Source organism: Lathyrus oleraceus, chromosome 3 (assembly GCF_024323335.1).
Source record: "Lathyrus oleraceus cultivar Zhongwan6 chromosome 3, CAAS_Psat_ZW6_1.0, whole genome shotgun sequence".
NCBI classification, from domain to species: domain Eukaryota; kingdom Viridiplantae; phylum Streptophyta; class Magnoliopsida; order Fabales; family Fabaceae; genus Lathyrus; species Lathyrus oleraceus.
In genome coordinates, this window is record NC_066581.1 from 15418418 (window position 1) to 15444826 (window position 26409).

At 36.2% G+C, this 26409-nt stretch overlaps 2 protein-coding genes across 3 annotated transcripts in view; one reads left to right on the forward strand and one right to left on the reverse strand.

Annotated features, from left to right (window-relative positions):
• Positions 1 to 18592, forward strand: part of LOC127132149 (GDSL esterase/lipase At4g01130) — a 39131-nt gene extending 20539 nt beyond the window's left edge. The window contains exons 2-6 of the mRNA XM_051061034.1: positions 16834 to 16911; positions 17139 to 17348; positions 17451 to 17605; positions 17735 to 18005; positions 18190 to 18592. Coding sequence (XP_050916991.1) covers positions 16834 to 16911; positions 17139 to 17348; positions 17451 to 17605; positions 17735 to 18005; positions 18190 to 18458 — 983 coding nt within the window. The 3' untranslated portion in view covers positions 18459 to 18592. The remainder of the gene's footprint in view (positions 1 to 16833; positions 16912 to 17138; positions 17349 to 17450; positions 17606 to 17734; positions 18006 to 18189) is intronic.
• The window catches only part of LOC127132151 (protein CURVATURE THYLAKOID 1A, chloroplastic), a 39713-nt gene extending 18550 nt beyond the window's left edge, over positions 1 to 21163 (reverse strand). The window contains exons 1-5 of one of the 2 annotated variants that reach the window (XM_051061037.1): positions 20917 to 21163; positions 20055 to 20155; positions 19701 to 19808; positions 19511 to 19582; positions 18911 to 19198 (exon numbers count right to left, since the gene is read on the reverse strand). In XM_051061037.1, the coding sequence (XP_050916994.1) occupies positions 19133 to 19198; positions 19511 to 19582; positions 19701 to 19808; positions 20055 to 20155; positions 20917 to 21070 (501 nt within the window). In that variant the 5' untranslated portion in view covers positions 21071 to 21163 and the 3' untranslated portion in view covers positions 18911 to 19132. Of the gene's footprint in view, positions 1 to 18910; positions 19199 to 19510; positions 19583 to 19700; positions 19809 to 20054; positions 20156 to 20916 lie in introns of those variants that run through there. The other variant, XM_051061038.1, reaches the window with a different exon arrangement.
• Positions 21164 to 26409: the final 5246 nt, after the last annotated feature.

The following is a 26409-nucleotide window of genomic DNA, read 5'->3' on the forward strand; positions in this document are numbered from 1 at the left end:
ATCTTTTCATCTGCATAACGATTGTCTTGTTTGATTTTCAAAGTGCTTTTTATACTCAAAATCTTTATGCAGGTTGTTTCTCAAACCCATTGAACATAATGATCGGACGTCATCTCCCAATTTTGAATTCCCTGTATTCGAAGCGGAAGAAGACGATGTTGAAGGGATTCCTGACGGTATTTCCCGATTTCTTGAGCAAGAAAAGAAGATCATACTCAGCTGCATCTCGAGAATCAGCAGAACAGCCAACTGGGGCATTTATCAAAAAGAAAGAAAAAAAAGAAGAAAGAGAGGAGGGTGCAAAATCAAAAGAAAGCAAAATCAAAAGCAAAATCAAAAGAAAAAAAAACAAAAGAAAGATAGCACCCTCAAAGTCCCAAGTTGACTAATGCTGAATTCGACGGAAAGAACGAAGAGATCAACTGCCATGTGTCATGGTCAGTCATATCAGCAGAGAGTGATGAAAGCATTCGACAAGAAGGTCAAGTCTCGAGTTCTGAGAAAATGACCCTGTGCTCAAGAAGGTCTTGTCTTTCGTGCTCGATTCCAGGGGCAAGTGAACCCCCCAAGCTATGAACGTGCGTACGTTGTCAAGAGAGCCTTTTCAGGCGGTGCTCTGACACTTACAACAATGGATGGAGAAGTTCACTCGTCCTGTGAATTCCGATGCAGTCAAGAAATACTTCGCCTAAGATAAAAACAAAAAAGCAGAATAGCTCGCTAAGTCGAACACCCCAAAGGGCGACTTAGGCAAAAAGGAGCGTCTCGGTGGATTGAAAACCCGAAAGGGCAATCCAGGCAAAAGTTAGAGACATTGAAAAAAGAATTTGCATCCCGCTGGATTGAACACTTCACACTGGGGCAATCTAGGCAAAAATTAGGGATTTGGCAAGTAACTGCATCTTGACAAGACTGTGCTGTACATCTGTCATCCGTCAGGAATTCTCGATTCGTCGTCGACTGAAGCTTTGAATACATCGAAAATTCAGAATGGTAGAGGAAAGGTCATTATGTTCAATGTAGCCCTCTCCATTATATATCACCGATTTCAAACTTGTACAGATCTATGGAGTCTCGCCCTTTGCAGACTACCATCCCATCACATTAATTTGAGCTTTTATCCAATTATTTGCACTCCTTTTTGTTTCAACTCAACAAATGTTTTGCATGCTTTAATTGATAAAGTATCATTGTTTTTCAAAATAAACAAATTTTTCAAAATTGTTCTTAAACAAAGTGAACGTTCACAATGATGGAAGGATACTTAGGAAATCCGCAGTGCTCTCCCGAGGGTGGTACGATTACCAACAGGTAAGACATTTGTTCGTATCTCGAGCATAACTTTATCTCTCTCCTGTCGAACCTTGGTTTCTCCTCAGCAAGGTTGCTCATTGCAGTGTTGGTTGAAGTTGTTTATCTTCATGTTCCCGGCAGTGCAACATTTTTCCTCCAAGTCCCTGTTAGCTCTATTGTGGGGCATCCCCAGTAGAGCGCTGTTTGAGCCCTATCGTGGGGCATCCCCAGCAAGTTTGCTGTTTTGGACATTATTGTGGGGCAGCTCCCCTAGCAGAGTGTTTACTGAAGATTTTAACTTTCGCCTCTCCAGCAGAGCAGTCTTCATCTCCCCCCAGCATGGGTGCTTTTCTTGGAAGACTCAGTATTTGGAGGATCGACATCCCCGTAATCCGGCATTCCCTCAGATAGATCCCCCAGTGGAGTTGTTCGCGTGAGGAGCTTTATCAATGCTTTTGTATTTCTCATCAGAGATCTGGTTGCTTCTTGGTATCCCTGATTTCCAGCACAAGTTGTTGCGGCGCATCCGCCTGTATGTTGAACTCTGTTAACCGGTTGTGACGGACGATCCCTCCGGAAGCCTCCGATGGCCTTCCTCCCCTGCAGGATAAGTGTTCCCTGATATCCCAGTCCCCAGTGGATTTTCTTTGCTCTCTGGTGGCTTTGGTTTTCTCTCCGGATGGTTGATTCCTGGACCTGCGTGTTGAGCAGGTCTGTTTGTCAGCATTCATCATACATTCATCATGCATAATACATACATGCATAATCATAGCATTCGGGTACTCATGTTGCAGCTGTTGCCGTGTGTCTGTTGATGATTGCATTCTGCTATTTTTGGTAATACAAGATCTCTCTAGTGGATTTTCCTTAAGCAGATATGGGTGTGTCCGATCTCTCCATGTAGAGCCAACCCCTTAAGCAGAAAGTGTCAATCTTTCCTGCCATTTCCCCACTGAGATACATCCTCGTGGATGACGGTTGCTTCCGTTCCCTCCCTACACGGGATGGGTTTTCCCTATTGAGTTCTTTCCTCATTAGGATGAGTCTTGTTCAGTCTGCCTTTTTGGATCGATCCTAAACTGGCTCCCCGTCGACTGTTTTTTGTGATTCCCTGGGGCATAAATGAATAGTTGCTCACTAACCGGCACTCATTCATCTTATCCTCAGCGGAATCTGTGGGCCTCTACCTACAAACCGGTAGTTGTAAGTCCCATATTTGTGGTTTTCTACCCACGAGCCGGTAGTTGTAAAATCCCACTTTCATCCCCTGGCGGATATGGTTTGTGGTTTTCTACCCACTAGCTGGTAGTTGTAAATCCTTTTTTCTCACTCTGTCTCTCAGCAGATCGTTTGGTGGCCTCTACCTACAAACCGGTAGTTGTAAGTCCTATCTTCGTGGTTTTCTACCCACTAGCTGGTAGTTGTAAAATCCCACTTTCCTCCCCTTGTTGGAATTAACCCTTTGTGCTCATCCCGATGATGACTGGTTACTTTTCCGTGGTTTTCTGCCTATAAACCGGTAGATGTAATCCCCTCTCTGTGGAATTAATGGTCTTGTCCCCTTTGGATACTTGCCTTGATCAAGCAGTATTGTCCCCATTGGGTCTTCACCTTCTTTTTGGATACTTGCTCCGAGTTAGCAACTTTATCCTCTTTTGATTGGTCATCTTTTGCATACCTAGCCTGGTACCCAGATGCCTTTCTTTTCGGTCGATTATTCATTTAACAACCTACAACCCGGTTATGGATAATCTTCCATGCGAGTGTATTATCTACGTTTTGACGGCTATAGATAATATGTCTCATGTTTTTTCCGGTATTCAGACCGAAGGAGTTTCCGACGATCAGGTCGATGCACTCATGGCACTCAGGCCAATTTTCCGGTATTCAGACCGAAGAAGTTTCCGACGATCAGGTCGATGTACTTATGTTTTTCCGGTATTCAGACCGAAGGAGTTTCCGACGATCAGGTCGATGTACTCATGGCACTCAGGCCAATTTTCCGGTATTCAGACCGAAGAAGTTTCCGACGATCAGGTCGATGTACTTATGTTTTTCCGGTATTCAGACCGAAGGAGTTTCCGACGATCAGGTCGATGTACTCATGGCACTCAGGCCAATTTTCCGGTATTCAGACCGAAGAAGTTTCCGACGATCAGGTCGATGTACTTATGTTTTTCCGGTATTCAGACCGAAGGAGTTTCCGACGATCAGGTCGATGTACTCATGGCGTTCAGGCCGATTTCCGATTTTCAAATCGAAGAAGTATTCTCCTCTCCGTTGGTGTCGATAAACGTCGAGTTTTTCCCGATCATCCGTTGATGATTTGGTTGTGTCCTTCTTCCCAAGTGAAGTATTCTCCTCTCCGTTGGTGTCGATAAACGTCGAGTTTTTCCCGATCATCCGTTGATGATTTGGTTGTGTTCACTCTCCCCAGTAGAGTTTCCTCCTCTCCGTTGGCCTTGGTAAACGTCGAGTTTTTCCTATTCGTCCTATGACGTCTAGTTGTACCTATCCCCACGTGGATTTACCTCTCCGTTGGCCTTGGTAAACGTCGAGTTTTTCCTATTCGTCCTATGACGTCTAGTTGTACCTATCCCCACGTGGATTTACCTCTCCGTTGGCCTTGGTAAACGTCGAGTTTTTCCTATTCGTCCTATGACGTCTAGTTGTACCTATCCCCACGTGGATTTACCTCTCCGTTGGCCTTGGTAAACGTCGAGTTTTTCCTATTCGTCCTATGACGTCTAGTTGTACCTATCCCCACGTGGATTTACCTCTCCGTTGGCCTTGGTAAACGTCGAGTTTTTCCTATTCGTCCTATGACGTCTAGTTGTACCTATCCCCACGTGGATTTACCTCTCCGTTGGTCTCGGTAAACGTTGAGTTTTTCCCATTTCGTCCGTTGACGAATGGTTGTATCCCTTCCAGTCATTCATTAATGTCTGGTTACCTCTCCGTTGGTCTTGGTAAACGTTGAGTTTTTCCCATTTCGTCCGTTGACGTATGGTTGTACCTTTTCCAGTCATTCATTAATGACTGGTTACCTCTCCGTTGGTTCCGGTAAACGCTGAGTTTTTCCTAGTTGTCCGTTGGCATCTAGTTGTGATTTCTTTTCCCCTTCATCGTCATTGCGATGTCTGGATGTGGCTGTACCCTTTGAAAACAAAAACAAAAAATATATACCCAGTAATAAGCATCAAACCCCAGTTGACGTTTCCATTGGTGGATTCCAGTCGGTGCAAATTTCTACGGTTCTTTTGTATTCAATCCCTGTTTACCCTGAAAGTCTGACAGCCACTGCTATCATCCGTTCGGGTTCCCAGCTGATTGAATAGGGGCAGCTGTAGCACCTCAAATTTGCACCTATCATTGTACATACATTTTCATATTAGGTCATAGCATATCATGGTCCATTGCATAACATTGCATTGTCCCCAGTTGCCTCAAGAGCAAGCAAATCAAGAAGTTAGGTCAAACTGATCAGGAGATCAGTCAACCAAGCAAGCAAGTGTGTTTCTCAAGGAGTCAAGGCCCTAGGTTATGTCCAACAAGTTCACATGTTTTGGAGGTCCATTTGAAGTGTTTAAGTCAAGGGTTGGATGTTCAGAAGCCATCAGAAATGCTTCAGTCATGCAAAACCCTAGAAAAGTCAACAGAAAGTCAAAGTTGGTCAACTGTGGTTGATTTTATGGTTTTGATGGATGGATTTGGTTTGAGAGAGCTTATTCATGTCCCAATAGGCCTCATATATCATGGCAAACAACATCATTGAAGAATTTGAAGCCAATCAGAAAATTTCCAAAAATAGAAACTGGACCTGTAATTTTAACTGCCAAAAATGGAAACTTCTTGATCTTAAACTTACATCATGATACAAGCTTCAAATGAATTTTTGCCCAACATGAAAGTTGAAGATCTTGTTCTCCCATTTTCAAAAAGTCCAAGAACACCAAAATCCCATGAATGGTTTGCAAGATATGATCATTTCATTTTCACATTTTCATGAACTTCAAAAGGCCATATCTCATGATTCCTTTGGCCAAATTTGATGGGGTTTTTTCCTACAAACCACATTTTTCCTCCTCTTTCCAAAAATATAAACATCATGTACCAAAACCTTGCCAATCAAAATGGCATTTTTTTGACTTGTTTCATTTAAAATCCAAGTTTGACCAATGGTTGACTTTTTGAATTAAAGGTTTTCAGCATAATTGGCCATTTGGGACTTGTTCTAAATGTTATTTGCAAGAGGTTTGAGGCCCAATTTCGTGCAGGCCAGACCACACCTCCATGTGCAATGTTCAAATTAGCAATTTTGCAAATCTCATCATTTAAGTTAATCCTTCTTAGCACTTCTTAAACGAATGTTAAACAGACCACATATAAGCAATTTTCTGGCCATTTGTAACCCTAGACACAGCCTCCAAAGATCAGAATACTCTCATTCTCTCCTTCTTGCATTTTTGCTCGATTTGCATTTTCTGCTCAAATCTTCAAAACCCTCGAGCACCCTTGCTTCCTTCATCACTTGGACAACCTTGTGAAGCATTTTGAACCCTCAAACCACAACTGGACAGCCATTTCAAGTTCTGTTTCTTCATGGACCCTTCAATGGTGAAACGAGATTTGAAGAGTTCCAAGCCTTGCTGAGCCCGATTACTTCAAGCATCCATCATTCTTAAGCATAAGAAAGATCTGTTTCAAGGCAAAACATACAAATAATCACTGCTCCACATTTTTCTTCAAAAACAAGTAAGGTTTCGACCTTAACCATTTACTATGCCATGCTATGTTTTAGATAGCTCTTGTTATGCTGATTTTACTGAGCTTTGTGTTGCATGAAATGGTCAAGTATTCCTTGAGATATGCTGTTTTAAAGTTTATGGACGCATGAGTTCTTTGCTCGATTCTTGGATGTTGATGTTGTTTTAATGCCTATGCTTGCTGGATTTATACTGTATGTTGTTTGTTAATCACGATGGTATGCTCGATTTCGTGTTCTGGGCGTGTTGATTTTCCATGATTCTTGGAGAAGATGAACACATGCGTGTTACTGTTGTAAACCCTAGAATTTCCAGAACTTGGTATTTTGCTGCGTGCTGTACTGTTCCATTGGGAGGCCACCAATTAAAACATTTCATTTCATTTGCCTGTACGTTGCGTTTTGATTAATGAGAGTCAGAATTACAAGTATGCCATGCTGGTCAACCGTTGACTTGTTATTCATGTCACTTTGTTCATGTTTGTTCCCATTTGTTCATCATCTTCCAAAATCCATTTTTCACTCAATTTAACTCCAAAAATCACGAATTTTTTTCCATCAAGTTCATGAGAATGTCTACTATTTTGTCATGATTTTTGCTGAATTTTTGGTTGGCTGGATTTTAAATGGCATTAGACTTCTTAACATGTATGCTTATTTGACACCTTTTGCCATTCCTTTTGTGAAATGATCATGATGTATCCAATGCCCCTGAAATCTTTTGTGGTGAAACTAGACTCATTCACCTTTGTTTTGATGTGGAGTTTGTGCATTTATCATTTGTGGTTTGTGAGATACAGATTTTTTAACTAGGGTGTGACAACTTGTGTCACACCAATGATGTGCAAGTTCATGATTTTTGTTGACATGCTTCCTGGCCTTCAAATAATTTGAAATTTTTCATGAGCCATCTCTTGTATGTCTAGTTGATGTGTGATTTTTCCTGGAATTATTTGAGCCATTCCCAATTTGTTTGTGATTTTATCCCCTGTTTGACCAAAATGTTGACTTTGTGTGATACATCTTGCCATTTCCTTTGTGAAATTCTCATATCTTATTGGATGATCATGAAATTTTACATGTGCATACTAGACATCTTGAGCTTTGCAGTGGTGTTGATCCCATCCATTTCTCATCTGTTTTCATTTAGTTATGAATTTTTGAAGATGACACATGTTTTGTTGACTTCTTTGTGCATACTTGAAAATGTGTTGACTTCCTGATTTTATTTGACTATCTTCCCATGATCCAATTGAGCTGAAATTTTATATGCATGTCATTATGTGGATTGTGAGTGAGCATGAATTATTTCATGATTTTTGGAATTGATTATGTTTGGGTTTGAGTTTGGTCTTGCTGTTGACCTTTTGTGTGCTCCCTCTTGCCATGTTTTGACTTCTTTGGTCTATAAAATGACAATGATGCATGATATGAGTTTGAATCCAATTGTGCTTGTTTCTTAAATGCTTGAACTTGACTTTGGTTGACTATTGTTTGCTGTTTTGACTTTCCCTTTTGTTTTTGACCCTAGGCTTGTCCTAGTGGTCTTTTGGGCTTATGTTGAGTTCATTTGTTTCAGGTTAAGCATAATGCCTCAAAGAAATCATTGCCAATTTGATTGAGCTTGATCATATATCATGTGCTAACCTTTGTTTTGTAGGTGTGACTCATGTGACTTGAGTCTTGTGCTTTGCACATTGGTCCCTCTGATTTAACTGTTGATTCATTTCCTTCTGATTTAAACTGTTGAACTGTTTACTGATTAGTTTGACTTTTTTCAGGTACCCTTTTAGTTGCTTTATTTGCTTGCTTTGCTATTTAGCAAATTGCTTTTGAGGTATAATTACTTCTTCTTCATGTAGTCTGGAGACCCGGCCTGTTATTTGGCCGGGCAAACTGTCTGAAGTCCTCCTTAAGAGGCAATGCTTGTGTATGTTTAATTTGTCCTTGTACAGAGTCAAAGACCTCCTAAGTAAAGAGGCAATTGGCAGAACCAAGGGATAAGCAACCTATCCCCTGCTATTCAGTGTGTCTTCTGTTTTGCTCACACCACTGTGTTGATGCATTACAGATAAAAACCCAAGATCTTGTGCAATTGCACAGTGGAGTCAGTATCAAATGTGTAGAAGGGTTCCCACTTTCTGAACCCACACATTCTTGTCAAATGCTCTCCCAGGCCAGGGATAGAAGCAATGAGGCACACCCCTCATCTCCTTTCATCTGCTTCACCTTAGCCCCTCGATGGCAAGGTTAAGAGCAACACTCACCCCATTCCAGAGGTTTATTTGTTGAGGTTGATATGACCCCTCGACTAAAACCTAACCCATGTTTGAGCCCCCTTGTTGGTGTGTTTACTTTATGCTGAATGTGTTTGTGTGTGCCTATGTGGTGTGATCATATCCCCTAGGTTGTTAGACTCCGCGTAGTCTCGTTTGCATGTCAATTAAGGTAGCACGGTTCCTTCGTATAGGACTTCCTTTCTTGCTTGTTGCTTCTTTAAAACACAAACAAACATCATCCCCTCTTAAGGATACGTTAACTCCTTCTACTACAGATGAGTAAGCCTCCAAAGGTCGAGCATCAGGTAGATTGTGTAGTAACGTTGTCCACTTAAAAAACACAAACCAACAGTATTTGTTTTGCCGAACTACGGCAACTCTGATTCTCACGTTCAGGTGAGATACGTAGGCACGAGACGCGATGTCTTGCCGAGTTTGACTAACAACTAACACTAACTCCTTTCTCTCGCCCTCGTTGCGATTGAGACCTCCCCTTTCTCTTGCCCTAGTTGCAATCGAGACCCTTGCTTCCTGTGCAAGCCTTGTCTAGGATAGGTTGGCCCTTGTGCCATTTAGCTAGAAACCTTAACTTAGGGTTGACTTTGCATGACAACATCTAGGCTCGAGTCGTAGTCTCCCTAGAGTTGTGTCTCCCTCTGTTATCTGGTTAGGCTAGATCCTTGTCCCTGCGTAGGGGAACTACATCGCCCTGATCTTCACACCAGATGAAGTATGTAGGCAGGAGATTGAGCTGATCTCTCCGGGCGCCTTTTCTTTTCTTTTGTGTGTGTTGTCTGACAGTTATAGGCTCGAGTCCCCGACTCCCTATTAACTTGTTGTGTTGTTGTGTGCTTGGAAGCCGATGTAAGTCCATCGAGTGGCATTTGGGTTCCAGTGTGCGTGTGTTTTGGTTCGGATGCTGACATAAGTCCAGTGATTGGCAGTCGGGCTCCACGTTTGCCTGTGTCTTGTTTGTTTGTGCGCGTCAGCCGAGCTACGAATGCTCTGATTCTCCTTCGTCCAAAGGAGATACGTATGCATAGGATGCGACATCCTAGCGAGCATGTGTCGTCTCCCCAGTCCGAACTACTTCGACTCTGATGTCTATGCCTGATAGACTAAGTAGGCCCAGGATGCGACATCCTGCCGAGTCAGTTTCAGTCAGTCTCTTGCGTTTCTTTCAGCCAGTGTGTGTGAGTATTTGAGCAGTGTTTAGCAACCATTTTTCCTTCCTTTTGTGCGTGGATCCCGTAGAGTACTACGGATGCGTAGGGGTGCTAATACCTTCCCTTCGCATAACCGACTCCCGAACCCATCCTCTTTGGTTGCGAGACCATGTTCTTTCCCAGGTTTACTCTGAGCGTTTCCTTTCCCTCTTTTGGGATAAATAACGCACGGTGGCGGCTCTGTTGTTTCTTTCTTTTCCCGCCGGTTTTTCGCGTAATGCGACAATCACATACTTCAACTTCACCTTCTTCTTCTCGATATATTCTCTTATGAAGTGGTAACGAGTGTCGATGTGCTTACTTCTTTCATGAAATACATGATTCTTTGCCAAAGCAAGTGTTGATTTATTGTCAACACATATTTCGACAGGATCTTCTTGTGGCATTTTTAATTCTTTCAACAAATCCCTTAGCCAAACTGCATGACAAACACATGATGTGGCGGCAACATACTCAGCTTCACAAGCTGACAGTGTGACGATATGTTGCTTCTTTGACATCCAAGTGAAAGCAGTATCTCCCATAAAGAACACAAAACCAATAGTGTTTTTTCTATCATCCAAGTCTCCACTCCAATCACTATAGCCAATAATCTCATAATTGTTAGAAGAGTAATGGTGCAAGCCAAAGTTTGTTGTACCTGTGATGTATCGAAGGATTCTTTTTGCCGCCTTGAAGTGAGTTGTTGTTGGAGCTTCCATGTAGCGACATACGATTCCTACAGCATAGAGAATATTCGGCCTTGTACTTGTCAAGTAACGCAGACTTCCAATCAAACTTTTGTAAAGAGTTGGATCAACAATCTCTTCATTTTCATGCTTACTCAACTTGCTGCCACATTCCATCGGGGTGCCAACTGGATTGGCATCATCCATCTTGAACTTCTTAAGAACTTTTTTGGCATAACCTTCTTGGGTGATAAAAATTCCTTTGTCTTTTTGCTTTACTTCGATGCCGAGATAATATGCCATAAGACTCATATCTGTCATCTCAAATTCATTTGACATGTCTTTCTTGAACTCTTCGAACATGCTTAAATTGTTCCCTGTGAAGATCAAGTCATCAACATATAAGCACACAATCAAAATATCTCCACTTTGCAATTTAAGATAGAGTGCATGCTCATATGGACACTTGATGAAGTTCTTGTCTTGAAAGTACTTGTCAATTCGAACATTCCAAGCTCTCGGTGCTTGCTTGAGTCCGTACAAGGCTTTCTTCAACTTCAAGACTTTTTCTTCTTGCCCTTTTACTTCATAGCCCTGTGGTTGCTCAATATAAACTTCTTCTTCGAGAAAACCATTCAAGAAGGCCGACTTCACATCCATTTGATAGATCTTCCATTCATTTTGGGCTGCCAAAGAAATGATCAGTCTAATAGTTTCAAGACGAGCAACGGGAGCAAATACCTCATCATAGTCAATTCCTTGTCTTTGACTATAGCCTTTCACCACCAATCTTGCTTTGTATCTCTCCACGTCTCCTTTTGCATTCTTCTTCACCTTGTACACCCATCTTACTCCAATTGCTTTGTGTCCTCGTGGAAGTGTAATAAGTTCACATGTATCATTCTTCGTGATTGACTTGATTTCTTCTTCCATGGTGTCTTTCCACTTTACGTTTTCAACTGCTTCTTGATAGCTTAGAGGCTTGCAATTACCCAAAAGGCAAAAAAGGTTAATGTCATTTGTGTTTTCGGTTACCTCATAAAGCTCTTCAATACTCCTTAGTCGTGGTGTCCTCTCACTTGAGCTTGTTTCATCCAACCTTGGTGTCGGTGAGGCCGGTGGTGTAATATTTTCCTCTATCATTGGTTGTTCCATTTCGTCTTCTTCTTCAAAGTAAGGAAGAAAATCGTACCTGTCTTCTTGAACACTCCAATCCCAACAATCTTCTTCTTCGAAATCCACGTCACGGCTTATGACGATCTTTCCACTATTTGGATTATAGAGTTTGTACCCTTTAGAGCTTGAGTCATAACCGACGAATACATACTTCTCACTTTTATCATCGAGATTTGTTCTCCTTTCATCAGGAACATGAGTATAGGCAATACTTCCAAACACTTTGAGGTGAGAGATCCCAGGCTTCCTTCCACTCCATGCTTCTTGTGGTGTCTTCTCATGCACGCTTATTGTTGGGGAACGGTTTGTCAGATAAACCGCACATGCCACTGCTTCGGCCCAAAACTCTCTCGACATCTTCTTTCTCTTAAGCATGCTTCGCACCATGTTAAGCATGGTCCGATTCTTTCTCTCTGCTACTCCATTTTGTTGTGGTGATCTTGGCAGTGTTATTGGGCGACAGATTCCATGATCTTCACAATATTTGTGGAACTCATTTGAAATGAACTTTCCTCCTCGGTCAGACCTCATGGCCTTAATGGAAAGACCACTTTCTTTCTCCATAAGGGCTTTGAACTTCTTAAAGTTTTCAAACACTTATGACTTCTCCTTCAAGAAATAAACCCATGTTTTTCTAGAATAATCATCAATAAAGAGGAGAAAGTATTTACTCTTACCAAAAGAGTTTGGATTGATTGGTCCACAGACATCAGTGTGTATGAGCTCTAGCGGTTTTGTCGCTCTTGACGTTGATTCCTTTGGAAATCTTTTCCGGAATTGCTTCCCAACTAGACATCCTTCACATAGTTGGTCTGGGTGGTTTATACTAGGCAAGTCTCTCACCATTTCCTTCTTTGACAAACATTTTAGATTGTCGAAGTTGAGATGTCCGAATCGTAGATGCCATAGCCATGAAGAGTCGATATAGCAAGTCTTGAGACACTTTGCAACATCATTTTGAATGTTCAAGAGGAACATTCTATTATTTAACATAGGCACATTAGCAATCAAGTTATGTCTACAATCTCTTAAGAAAAGACTATATTCTTTCAAGTGGATGTCATAGCCTTTCTCTAATAATTATCTCAAGCTCAAAATATTATTCTTCATGTTAGGAACATAATAGACATTGGATATGAATTGATGACTCCCATTCTTTAAGCGTATAAGAATTTTACCTTTGCCTTTGACCGGTATCTTTAAGTCATCTCCAAATGAGACATTGCCAGTTGTCGCTTCATTGATCTCTACGAACATGCTTCGATCGCCGCACATGTGATTGCTTGCGCCGGTGTTGAGGTACCATTTGTTTCTTTTCTCTTCAACTTGGTTTTGGCACGCGAGCAACAAAGTTTCTTCTTCTCCGCCTTTTTATTCTACAAAGTTAGCTTTCTCCACAACTTTGTTCGAGAATCTACACTCAGATGCACAGTGACCGATCTTGTTGCAGTTGAAGCACTTGATTTGTGATTTTTCACACCTCGAGCATGAATTTCCTCTTCCACAACCTCTTGTTGCTTGTGGATTCCAACTTCTTTCTCCATTGTTAAAGTATTTGTTGTAACCGCCTCTTCCTTCTTCTCCATGTCCTCGTCCACACCCACGATCTTGGCCATGACCTCGTCCTCTTTAGCTCTTGTAATTCGCATAATTTGTTTCCTTTACGTTGAGTTGTAGTAGTTGCTCCATAGTCTCCTTTTGTTTAATTTGTCTCTTTTGTTTTTCTTCGTATGCTTGTAAGGAATCCATGAGTTGCTCAATAGTCATGGTCTTTAAATTCCTGATTTCTTCAATGTTGGTAACAATGAAGTCAAAACTTGAATTTAAAGTGTGAAGTGTTTTCTCCATGACTTTCACCTCATCAACATCTTCGCCATTTCTTTTAAGTTGATTGACTACGGCTAATACTCGATAAAAATAATCAGGAATTAACTCGGACTCTTCCATAAATAAACGTTCAAAATCACCTCTAAGAGTTTGAAGACGAATCTTTTTCACCTGTTCCACTCTTTTGTTGCAAGTTTGAAGTTTGTCCCATACTTCTTTGGTCGTCGTTGCGTTGGAGATTTTCTCAAATGTATCTTCATCCACCGATTGATAAATAAGGAAGAGAACTTTCTTGTCCCTCTTTCTTGACTCCCTCAATGTCTTCTTTACACCTTGGCTTAACGAGACTTCATCTTGCTCATTGAAGCCTTTCTCAACGATATTCCACACATCTTGAACTCCTAGTAGCGCCTTCATCTTGATACTTCAATTGTCATAGTTGTTCTTTGTGAGCATCAGCATTTGAAAAGAAAAACCTCCATTCGCCATTTTTTTAGGACCTTGAAGCTCTGATACCACTTTGTTGGAAATAAACTCTTTTTGTATTTATGGAAAGTGTGTGGGAATATTAGAGGCTTGAATAGAAACTTGGTAGGTAGGAGAATTATTTATGGAAGAGAGAACTTTGTATTTTTGCTTGATACAAAAGTGTAAGATTACATCTCTATTTATAGTACTCTAAGGAGAACTCTAGACACACTAATTCTAGAGAGTTCTCAATTCTAGATATTCAAAGAGTATTCTAGAAAATATTACAATCTAAAGAAATATCTAGATACTCCAAATACTACAAGACTTTTCTAGAAACATTACCCAAAATAAACTAAATCCAAATAACTAAGCCCAAAATCAAATAATAAGATTAGACTCAAATCAAGTTTAATATTTCAACAAGACAAACCATCCGGTGTACCCTAGTCCTACGAACTCCATAATCTTTGGAAGCTAAAAAATAAATAAAGTTGTTTCATATTGGTTCGAACTTAAAAATGCGTTATAGAGCAGAAAATCAAAGCATTGCATTTGATTGTACTCAATGAAAAAGAAGTGAGTTCTAGCTTACCAAGGGGACTGAGTTGATGGCACCTACAAGAATTGAAAATAACCAAATATCACTTCAAATTAAAAGCGTATCCGGTATGGACATGACTTCAATGTGTTCGCGACTTAGTGTCATAGGAAATAGAACATTATGGATTTGACAGAAGATAAATTCAACATGAAGCTAAATTATCGAAATCAACAAATTATATAAGCTTCTTGCCTTCTCCTTCAAATCGGTAAACAACTCATTCGTATCGAGAGAAGTAGATGTATTATCGGAAGAAGCTCTAGTCTGATGCAGAGAAAACTTACGGGACTCTAAATAGGAGGAAACAAGAAAATAACTAAGAATTAAAAAGAAATACTTCACAAAAAAAATTAATGAAAGAAAAATACAATAACATAAGTTCTAGACAAACAAATTGTATAGAAAAATAATTTGAAATATATACTTTTCAATAATAATAAAATATTATTTTAATTTAATAATCATTAATTTATAAATAGAATTGTTAATTTTTTATTAATTAAGTGACAACGGAGTGTTGGATGAGTGGAGTTTTCTTATTAATTTATTATTATATGATTTATATATTTTATTAATTAAAAAGATTTACTTTTTATTTAAATAGAAATAATATTTACTATTTCTGTAAATAATCTTAAAGAGGGGTGAGCAGAGTTTTATATTAATTAATTTATTATTTATTAACTAGTAATGTTTGCATTTTATATTGGTGAGTGAGTATTTTATTCATTAATTTATTATTATTAATTAGTAATATTTGCATTTTATTATGTTATTATTTATTATGGATTTTGGGGGAAATTTTTTATAAAAGAAATTATAGGATTATAATTTAGTATGGTTATTAATGAATATTAATTATTTATATATTATTATTAATTATTAATTTATTATTTAATAGAAAATATATCAAGTTAGTGGGGTAATCATTATTAAATAAATAAATATAGAAAATTAATTCAAATAAAAAATATTAAATTAGTGGAATAATTATTATTAAATAAATAATATAAAAAAATTACATAATTGACCTCTATTTTGACGTAATAAATTATTAAGTGACTTAACAACTTTTATATATAAGATATATATAAGATACAATAAATCCAATTCATTCATAAATATTGATAAATAGTTAAAACTAAATTTGAATTGAGAAAATTAGGACAAAAAGTGATAAAAAAATAAAACAAAAAGAAAATATAAGTGGAAAAGTAGAAATACTCAAAAGAAAAGAGAATGATTAAATAAGTTGATAAAATAGAAAAAATGAACAATATACTTAAAAAAGTAAATAAGAATTTTTTAAATGATATAATAAATTTATAAAATAGAAAAAAACATGAGTGAATAATAGACTAATATGTGATACTTGACAAAAAAAATTAATGAAAGAAACAAAATCAAAATGAAAGGAAAAAGCAATAACATAAGTTCTAGACAAACAAATTGTATAGAAAAATAATTTGAAATATAGACTTTTCAACAATAATAAGACATTATTTTAATTTAATAAATCATTAATTTATAAATAGAATTGTTAATTCTTTATTAATTAATTGGAAACGGAGTGTTGGATGACTGGAGTTTTCTTATTAGTTTATTATTATTTAATTTATATATTTTATTAATTAATAAGATTTACTTTTTATTTAAATAGAAATAATATTTACTGTTTCTTTAAATAGTCTTAAAGAGTGGGTGAGTGGAGTTTTATATTAATTAATTTATTATTTATTAATTAGTAATGTTTGCATTTTATTCTGATGAGTGTGTCTTTTATTAATTAATTTATTATTATTAATTAGTAACATTTGTATTTTATTATTTTATTAATCATTATAGATTTTGAGGGAAAGTTTTTATAAAAGAAGTTATAGGATTATAATTTAGTATGATTATTAATGACTAATACTTATTTATATATTATTATTATTAATTATTAGTTTATTGTTTAAATGAAAACATATCAAATTAGTGGAGTAATTATTATTAAATAAAAAATTATAAAAAAATTAATTCAAAGAAAAAATATCAAATTAATGAAATTATTATTATTAAATAAATAAATAAAATAAGTATAAAAAAATTATATAATTGACTTCTATTTTGATGCAATAAATTTTTAAGAGACTTAACAACTTTTATATATAATTAAGATACAATAAATCCAACAATTACTTTCAATATTTAACCTTCCTATATAAATGAGTAATAGACTATAACCGAACAACTCTTAAACACATAAACGTGTGAACCAACCTTATCTCAAACAAAAAGAGTGTTTTGTCTAAAACAGTACAAGCAATATTTGCCACGTGATCAATCATTAACAAATATTCACTTGTTCAGTGATTTTAAGCTTCAAAAATTAGTTCAAAGACATTGATGAATACCATGTTGCTACTGTTCATTTTGATTTGGTCGGTTGATTTGAGTAATGGTGAATGTGAATTCAAAGCAATCTTTAACTTTGGGGATTCAAATTCAGATACTGGTGGATTTTTTTCAGCTTTTCCTGCTGAAGGTCCTCCCTTTGGAATGACTTATTTCAAGAAGCCAGTTGGTCGGGCTTCAGATGGCAGACTCGTCATTGATTTCTTAGGTAATACTACTGTTAATATCTATATATATTTCATATGATATCATTCCTAATGATTGTGGACATGAAGCCATTATTCATAGAGACATTCTAGCTTCTGCTTTTTCTTTGTTTCTGTTTTTTTTCTTCTCATAAGATACCTTAATTATTGTAAAATGTCCATTGTGAAGTTTAGGTGCATGTTTGTGCCGTTTAAACAACCAAACATTTTTGTTGATTTGATTTTGCAGCTCAAGCTATTGGAATTCCATTTTTGAGTCCGTTTCTACAATCAATAGGATCTGATTTTAAACATGGAGCAAACTATGCTACATTGGCATCCACTGTTCTTTTTCCTAATACTTCTGTGTTTGTCTCCGGAATCAGCCCTTTCTCCCTTGCTATTCAGCTCAACCAGATGAAGCAATTCGTTGCCAAAGTTACAGAAGCTGATCAAAAAGGTTCAAAACGGATAGTATAACTGTCTCCAATACTTTTGAAATGATGTAAGAAAATTGCATATGATTCTGTTGTAATGCGCCGATTTTTTCATTGTCGATCAGATATGAATCTTCCTTCACCGGATGTATTTGGAAAATCTCTATATACATTTTATATTGGCCAAAATGATTTTACTTCCAAGTTAGCAGACATCGGCAAGGGTGGAATGGAAGAGTTTCTCCCTCAAGTTGTTTCACAAATTGTTGCAGCCATTAAAGTAAGAGTAATTTATGTCTATTATTAGTTTATCAAGAGACTCGACACCAAACATAGTGTGTTGTGTTCTTCTGTTATGGTAAATCAGAAAATGATTATTAACATGGATTTTTCTCAATGAAATTTGTAGGAGCTGTATAATCTTGGTGGGAGAACATTTATGGTGCTTAATCTTGCACCAGTAGGGTGCTACCCTGCATTCTTGGTAGGGCTTCCTCATAATAGTACAGAACGGGACGAATTTGGATGCAAGGTTTCTTACAACAATGCCGTTGTGAACTATAACAACATGTTGAAAGAATCACTGAAACAAACTAGAGAAAATTTATCAGATGCTTCTGTCATTTATGTGGATACCTACACTGTTCTGTTAGAGCTCTTCCAACATCCTTCTTCTCATGGTACAAACACTCATCAACCTTGTTATAGTTTTTTATGATACATATCACTGACACTTATGATATTAGACATGTAACGTGTCTAATCTAATACGTATGTGTCAATGTCCGACATCAGACACATATTGTTGATGCCCGTGATTTGTCTTTGTGTGTGATTTTTATGTTTTTGGATTATTTGAAACAGGACTTGAGTATGGTACAAAAGCATGTTGTGGATATGGAGGTGGTGAGTACAACTTCAATCCTAAAGTTTATTGTGGAGAGAGTAAAGAGATCGATGGGAAAAAAGTGACAGCGACAGCATGTGATGACCCTTACAAGTATGTGAGTTGGGATGGGATACACACCACAGAAGCTGCAAACAAGCTTATAACACATGCTATTCTTAATGGATCATATTTTGATCCTCCCTTTCCATTTCAACAACACTGTGATCTTCAACCAATAGGTTGATTCATTTCAACATCATTGTTTCTTGTCTCTTTATCTAGTTTGTTACTAATAAATTGAACTACGTCAATGTTTGAGATCTAATAATATAATGTACTCCCAAGATTAGGGTGAGATATCAAATTTCAAAAAAGTAATAATATGAGTTTAAAATACATAAATGCGTTAGTATAAAGAAATTTTACATGATTTTCAAATGAAAAAATCATCAATCTATCAAATCATCCAAATTACATTTTGAAAAAATTATTAAATTTAATATATGATATTAAGATTGTATCATGTTGGTAAATATCAATAACTTAATTTTGAAAAAGTAATGGTAATGAAAAATAAATGCAAATGATTAAAATAAATGTTTTTTAAAAGTAAAATCTCATGGTTAAAAAATATTTACAAGATCATCATATGATATTTTATACCAAGAACCAATATGTAATTTACCCTATGCCAAGTAAAAATATGAATGATTTTCATTCAGAATCATAAACATATATATAAGATTTGCTGCATTATTTTCAACAATGAAATGGATTAATACAAGGTTGATACTGATAGAGATTGAGCAATTCTATTCTATATCAAGAGATACAAATGCCTCTCATATAACAAGACATACAGCAAAACAAACAAATGATGAGCAAGGAAGATCAACATGACTTGCTACTAATACAGCTCTATTCGGTTCCGGCAATTTTCTTTTTCAGTGCCTCAATATCCGTAGCTAGTTCCTTTCTACTAGACTGTATACAAAAACAGTTATATCACATATGAGAAATCTACTGACTAATACATGCGCGATTATAAATAGAACAATGAATCGGATTCTGATTACAGAAAGAGGATATCCGATGCAAGAAAGTACACAGACATTCTAATATGGTCTGTCATAAAATGCGAGAAATTTGTGTTTGGAACCTAAGCAATATACATACTAAATGGCGATTTGTATTTTAGGAGTTGACTTCATCGATAATCATGCCACTTTTGAATTTCTTCAATTTCTCATTTTCAGAAAACAACATATTGATGAATGAATTATGCATTTGGCATACCTTAAACAGAAGGTACCGGTAGACAAACCATCCAGTGTACCCTAGTCCTACCAACTCCATAATCTTTGGAAGCTGAAAAATAAATAAAGTTGTTTTATATTGGTTCGAACTTCAAAATGCCTTATAGAGCAGAAAACCGAAGCATTGCATTCGATAGTACTCAATGTAAAAGAAGTGAATTCTGGCTTACCAAGGGGACTGAGTTGATGGCACCTACAAGAATTGAAGATAACCAAACAGCAACCAAACCACCACCACCATACAGAAGCACTGTGGACTTGTTTTCAAGACCATCCCACTGATAATGCAAAATGCAGGAAGATATAATTTCTACTTTGTTAGTAAAACTATAAAAGACAATAGGGTTAGCACCAACACTCCAAATTAAAGGTGTATCTGGTATCGTCATGACTCCAATGTGCTAGTGTCATGTCAGTTTGTGTTTCTTATTTAGAATAGAAAATGAAACATTATGGATTTGACAGAAGATAAATCAACATGAAACTAAAATTATTGAATTCAACAAATTATATAAGCTTCTTGCCTTCTCCTTCAAATCGGTAAACAACTCATTGGTATCGAGAGAAGTAGATGTATCATCAGAAGAAGAAGCTCTAGTCCGATGAAGAGAAAACTTCCGCGACTCTAAATAGGAGGAAACAAGAAAATAACTTATATAGGAACTAGCAGTTTGAAGTGAACATTAAAAGTAGAACAAAATAAACTGTAGAACTTTAACTTATATTCTCAAGTGTATGGATTAATTGATTTTTATTTTTTGGGGGGTTTTCAAACACCAGTATCCGGTTCATTAGACCGACTAATCCGGTCCGAGTTCAGTTTTGGCGTCAAGTGGTTTCCAGGCCCCTCCTAATAGCAGTTGCAGGAGATCAAACCGTAGTCCTCTCAACCAAGTCCAGTGTCAATCACCACCGGACCAACAAACGATTGGTAGAAAAAATTGATTTTAATTGAATTGATAGTGTAAAATTGATTTTGGTTAAAAGTGAGTTAAAAAGGTAAGTGACTGATGTTTGAATAAATTTATGCAAAAGTGAAAGTGTAAAAATCAAGTTTAGACTCAACTCAAGCTACAAATCATAGCTTCAAGAATCAATTCTAAAAACATAATAAATTCTACTCAATAGCAACGAAACATATCAAAATCAATTATAGGTTTTTCAAACGTGAAACCAAACATACTCGTAGTTCGGTGGAACTGATTTTGCCTCCATAATCACGGATTGCAACTTTTGACTCCCAAAGTAATTCCAATTCCTTACACTCAAATTTACTGTTCAATTTACTTATACATACATTCATACATTTAGGTCAATTTTAACTTAAAAATATGCACATTAAGAGTTAGAATACAATGAAATTGAAAGAGTAGAGAGAAAGAATACCTGAAAAATGTTTAGGGAAAGGGGAAGAAGAAGGAGTGGTGGTGGAGAGGCGAGGAGGAGGGAGATAAGGCAAAGCAGAGCAGCGAGTGGTGGTGGTCAGTAGCCGAGGAAGAGGAGGGACTAACACTGTGCTTGTGCTTGCTGCCATTGCCATTAACTCTTGTTTCTCTCTCTCTCTCACACCTTTTTTTCTGTTATCTGCTTTCTTGTTTAGATTGAATTTGAGAACAAACTTACTTGTTATCCACACTGTAATGTGTTTTGGGACACTGGTTTTCAGTGATTGACACGTGGACAAATCTCACCTTTTCATTGGTTCATTATCTATCTTCAAAATCCAGATTGCACGTTTTTTCAATTTTCATTTTTTAAATATCACTCTCCTTTTTGTTACGGGGTTAATTTTCTTGTTATTCACTGTTTTTGAAAATAAAATTATCATCTTTCCTGGGCTATTACTAGAGAATTTTCTATTGCACCCCATCAATGAACTCTCACACCCCATATATTTTAATAATATTAAAAATAAATCTTTTTTATTAACTACATTGTCAAATTTTCTGAGTCCCTGTAAATTCGATAGTTTATACCAAAAATCTGATATAGAGTTTATCAAATCGTTTAAAATGCCTAATGCGTATCAAAAGATTTTTAATTTTTTTTAAAAGTTCGATATAACATATATTTCTTCACACAAAAAAAAAACAATTTAGTAGTGTTGTTTATAATGGTCACACCCTTGAATAAGAAAAGATTTAAAAATAAAAGAAAATGATCCATTAAATTTTTTTAATTCAATTACGCTCCAGTATATACTGGTAATTTTTAAAATTTGTATGCCTGTATTTAGTAAAAATCATGTTTTTTTCAAAATTTTTTTAAATTACCAGTATCATACCGGTGATTTAGAAATATCTGACAATATTTACAAATTTGTTTGTAATTTTTATAAGTAATTTCAAAATTGTCGATATGCATATATGTTTTTGTACCGGTAATTTTAAATTTATCAGAAAAAACATATACTCCCTCCGTCTTATATTATAAGTAAATTTCACCTTTCTAGATTCATTAAATAATTGAAATTGATGTATCTGATCTATATTGATGTATTAAATTTAGAGATATAACATATTTCTAAATTATAAATAAAAATGAAAATAAAACTTTTATTGATAGGGTACCGAAAATTTTAAAAATTTGATAAAAATTTAAGCAAATTGATACTTTTGATAAACAAAAATTAATCTTAATTAAAACAATATTATATAAATATTTTATATTGTCAAACAATTAATATTGAATTATTAAGATTATTTTAATAATTAATAAAATTAATTTAAAAGTAGTATTAGTGTGTATTAATTCAAGTTTAGTTAGTTAGTTATACAAATGTATATATAATAACTACTGGTGTAATTTTGTAACAACTTTTTCCAAACATCATTTTCTCTCATTTAATATTCAATATTTTCCGTCTTCTCTTCCACTCCAATACTCTCTCTATTTTTCTCTTAATTAACTTCTGCATTAGCAAGGTGTGATATCACCAACATATGATATCACGATACCGACTCTGATCCATAATCAATAGTGATTGTTGCTATGGTTGGAATAGGCGACAATAATTTTCCTACGAATCTTTCAATTCTTGATGGAAAAAATTGGAAAAAATGGTACATTCAGATGAGAGTCATCTTCAATGTTAATGACGTGTCTGAGTGTGTAGCAGAGGGGACTTCAACCACTAGCAGAAAATACGACTAATGCACAGAAAGCTGCATACAAGGAATCCAAGAAGAAAGATCAGAAGGCCCTATTTTACATTCACCAATGCGTTGAAGCGGGTGTATTTAATAAAATAGCTCATGCTGCAACTTTGAAAGAAGCATGAGATATGCTGGAAAAAAATATGGTGGAGATGTGAAGTTCAAGAAGGTGCGCCTCCAATCTTAGAGAAAGCAATATGAAATGTTGCATATGAAAGAGTGTGAAACAATATTAGATTTCTTCACAAAGGTTCAAGAATTAACCAATCAGATAAAGATTATGGAGAGACATTGACAGAATAAATTAAGGTTGAAAAGGTACTTCAGAGTCTCAGTCCTCAATATGATATGATAGTAGTAACAATTGAGGAAACCACATATATGTAAATAATGAAGATGGAGGATCTGCAAGGATCTGTTGAAGCTAGAGAACTGAGACTGAATCAAAGAGAGGCAGATAAAGAATCTGAACAGGCCCTGGTAGCTCATTCAAGAAAGGGAGGTTCTGATGACATGAAAAGAAAGTGGAAACAGGGAAAAGGAAAGCACCAGAGAGAAGTCACGCCACATAGCAAAGAGAAAAAGAAGTTTGAAGAAAGATCTGAATCCTCTAAATGAGGGGGGAGGATCTAGCAAATTTCAAAACAAGAAAAGTTCAAAGACAGGAGAAAAATTCAATGCTTCAATTGTGAGAAGTATGGTCACCTTGCTTCAGTTTCTGTTTTGGAAAGGGAAAGAAAAATACTGGTGCAGAGGAAGCTAACATGGTGCAAGATGATTCAGATTTATATCATGTCATGTTGATGATAACTACCTCTGAAGGGACTTTAACTTCTGATGTATGGTACTTAGACGCTAGTTTTTATAACCACATGACTGGACACAAGGGGTTCTTAACTGATTTTAACTCAAACAAGAAGACAAGTGTGAAGCGGGAAGATAGAAAAAGCTTAATGGCAGAAGGCATGAGCAAGATTGTCATACAAAGAAAGAAAGGCAAAACATCACTGATAGAAGATGTGTTATTTGTCCCTGGTATGCAATGTAATCTACTGAGCATTAGTCAGCTAGTAGAGAAAGGATTCTCAATAATCATGGAAGAAGGCTCATTGTAGTTGTATGATAATGGTTCTGAAATCAACTCTGACCAGAAACAGAATTTGGAAGGCTAGTTTGAAGGCCTCATAAACACATTGTCTTTACTCATCAATTTGTGATGAAGAAAGATGGCTTTGGCACAAAAGGTATAGGCATATGAATTTCAGAAGTCTCGGCAAGTTGAATATTATGAATTTAGTAGAAGAGTTGCCTAAGATAGTGACATTTGATAAAGCATGTGACATGTGCATGCTTGGGAAGCAAAGTAGGTTACCTTTTGTGAAGCAGATGTCAATGAGAGCCAAACATGTATTGAATGTAGTTTCATCTGACATTTTGTGGTTCTTTTGAAACTCTTTCTTATGGAGGAAGCAAGCATTTCATCTCATTTGTAGATGAATTCAGTATAATGTTATAGTTGTACCTAATAAAGACCAAAGGAGAAGATTTAAACATGTTCAAAAGATTTAAGGCTATGGCTGAAAACCAGAGTGGAAGATCAATTGAGATACTCAGAACAGATGGAAGGGGGAATACAATTCCCATGAATTCAAGCAATTATGTCACGAAAGTGGCATCTTACATGAAGTAACCCCCTACGCACCTCAACACAATGGTATGTTTGAAAGAAGGAATAAAAGCTTGGTTGATATGGCTAGGAGCATGCTGAAACAAAAGTCATTACCTCATAAATTATGGGTGAAGCAGTGTCTACTGCTGCTTATATTCTGAATAGATGTCATACAAAGAATTTAAAGAATTAGGTGCCAGAAGAATGTTGGTCAGAAAGTAATTCTTGCATCATTCACCCCAAGGTATTTGGATCATTATGCTATAGACATGTACCAAATGAAAGAAGAACCAAACTTGAAGATAAAAGTGAACTTATGATCTTAGTTGGTTACCATCCAACTAGAGCATATAGGTTATATAATCTAGTTACTAAGAAATTGGTGGTTAGTAGAGATGTAATCATCAGAGAAGCATAATCCTAGGATTGAAACCAAGGTGGAGAAAGAACCAAAGTAGTTCCAATGCAGACTCCAATGTAGTTTGATTCTGATGAAGTGAATCTAATCTTAACTGAGACTCTAGTTGATGTAGTTAATTTTACTTAAAGGGAAAGACCGAACCAGGAACACACAGATACCTACAAGGATGGATAATTATGAAATTATGCCTGACAATACAGTGGATGAGAAAGGATAAATAATACACTTGACAAGTTAGCAATTGGAGAACCATTGAATTATCAGGATGCAATGCAATAAAAAGTATGGAAAGGTTCAATTAAGGAGGAACTTAGTTCAATTGAAAACCGCGGCACATGGAAACTGACTCAACTACCAGAAAGAAAGAAGTCAATTGATGTGAGTGGATTTTTAAAGTAAAGTTGAGTCCATAAGGAACAATAGTGAATCACAAAGCAAGACTTTTGTCAAGGGGTTTCCTTCAAAGACAAGGTATGGATTACTCTGAGGTATTTGCACAAGTGGCAAGGCATGGGACTATAAGACTTGTAGTGGCATTAACTTGTAGTGGAAGGTGGACTTTGTCACACATGGATGTAAAATTTTCCTTTCTAAATGGTCCTCTTAATGAAGAGGTATACGTGTCTCAACCTCCAAGTTTTGAAGTAAAGGGAAAAAAGCATATGGTATATAGACTATACAAGGCTTTGTATGGTTTGAAGCATGCACCAAAAGCCTAGAAAAGGAGAATTGATGTTTTCTTCATCAGTCATGGATTTAAAAGATGTTCAATTGAGTATGGTGTGTATGTGAAATATAAGCAAGGTGAAATATGTAAGTGTAGAGTACACCTAAGAGGAAGGGGTGAATTATGTATCAAAACTTTTATCTGGTTTTTAGAATGGTGTATCTTTCTTTTCTTGATGTGATAAGTGATGAAAGAAGTAAATCCAGAAAATAAAGAACATCAATGATATATTATGGTTCCCCATACAATTCGAGAGTACTCTAGTCCATTTCCACAGTAAGAGATTTCAATAATGTTAGAACTTTTGTGCAAGCCTAATCTAGACTTCTATACTCAGGGTTCTGACCTATTCACCAAGAACAATACTCTTGTGATTTATAACTCAAGAAAATAAAACAATCCTTCCTTTTCTCACACCCTTACTTCCAACAATCCTGGATAACAAGTACAAGAACCACACAATCTTATATCCAACAGTCCTGGAAAGATAAGATGTTGATACAATATAATGAATTTGAGTAGTAATAGGTTTAATAAACTAAATCCTATCTTGTAGGACTTCTTCTCTTTCAAATATGAAAGTTCAATATCATAAACTCTCTAAGTGTTCAATGATGCTTTTAGAATGATATGAAAGTTTTCAAAAAGCATCTAAGTCTAGAACAAATGAATTGAAAATTATGCAAAGAGTTTTGTATAATTTCTTTTGAAAGAGGTAACTTAAAATGAAAATTTGAATTCTATTTATAGAGTAAGAACAACTCTTGATAAAGCATGGTAATGGTTGGATAATTTTAATGAAAAAGAATGAGTTTAAAATTAGGAGATACCATGAAAAGGAGTGCATATGTTTCATAATTTTTCAAAAACTATACAGTGCCAATTGATTGGACAAGTCCATCAATTG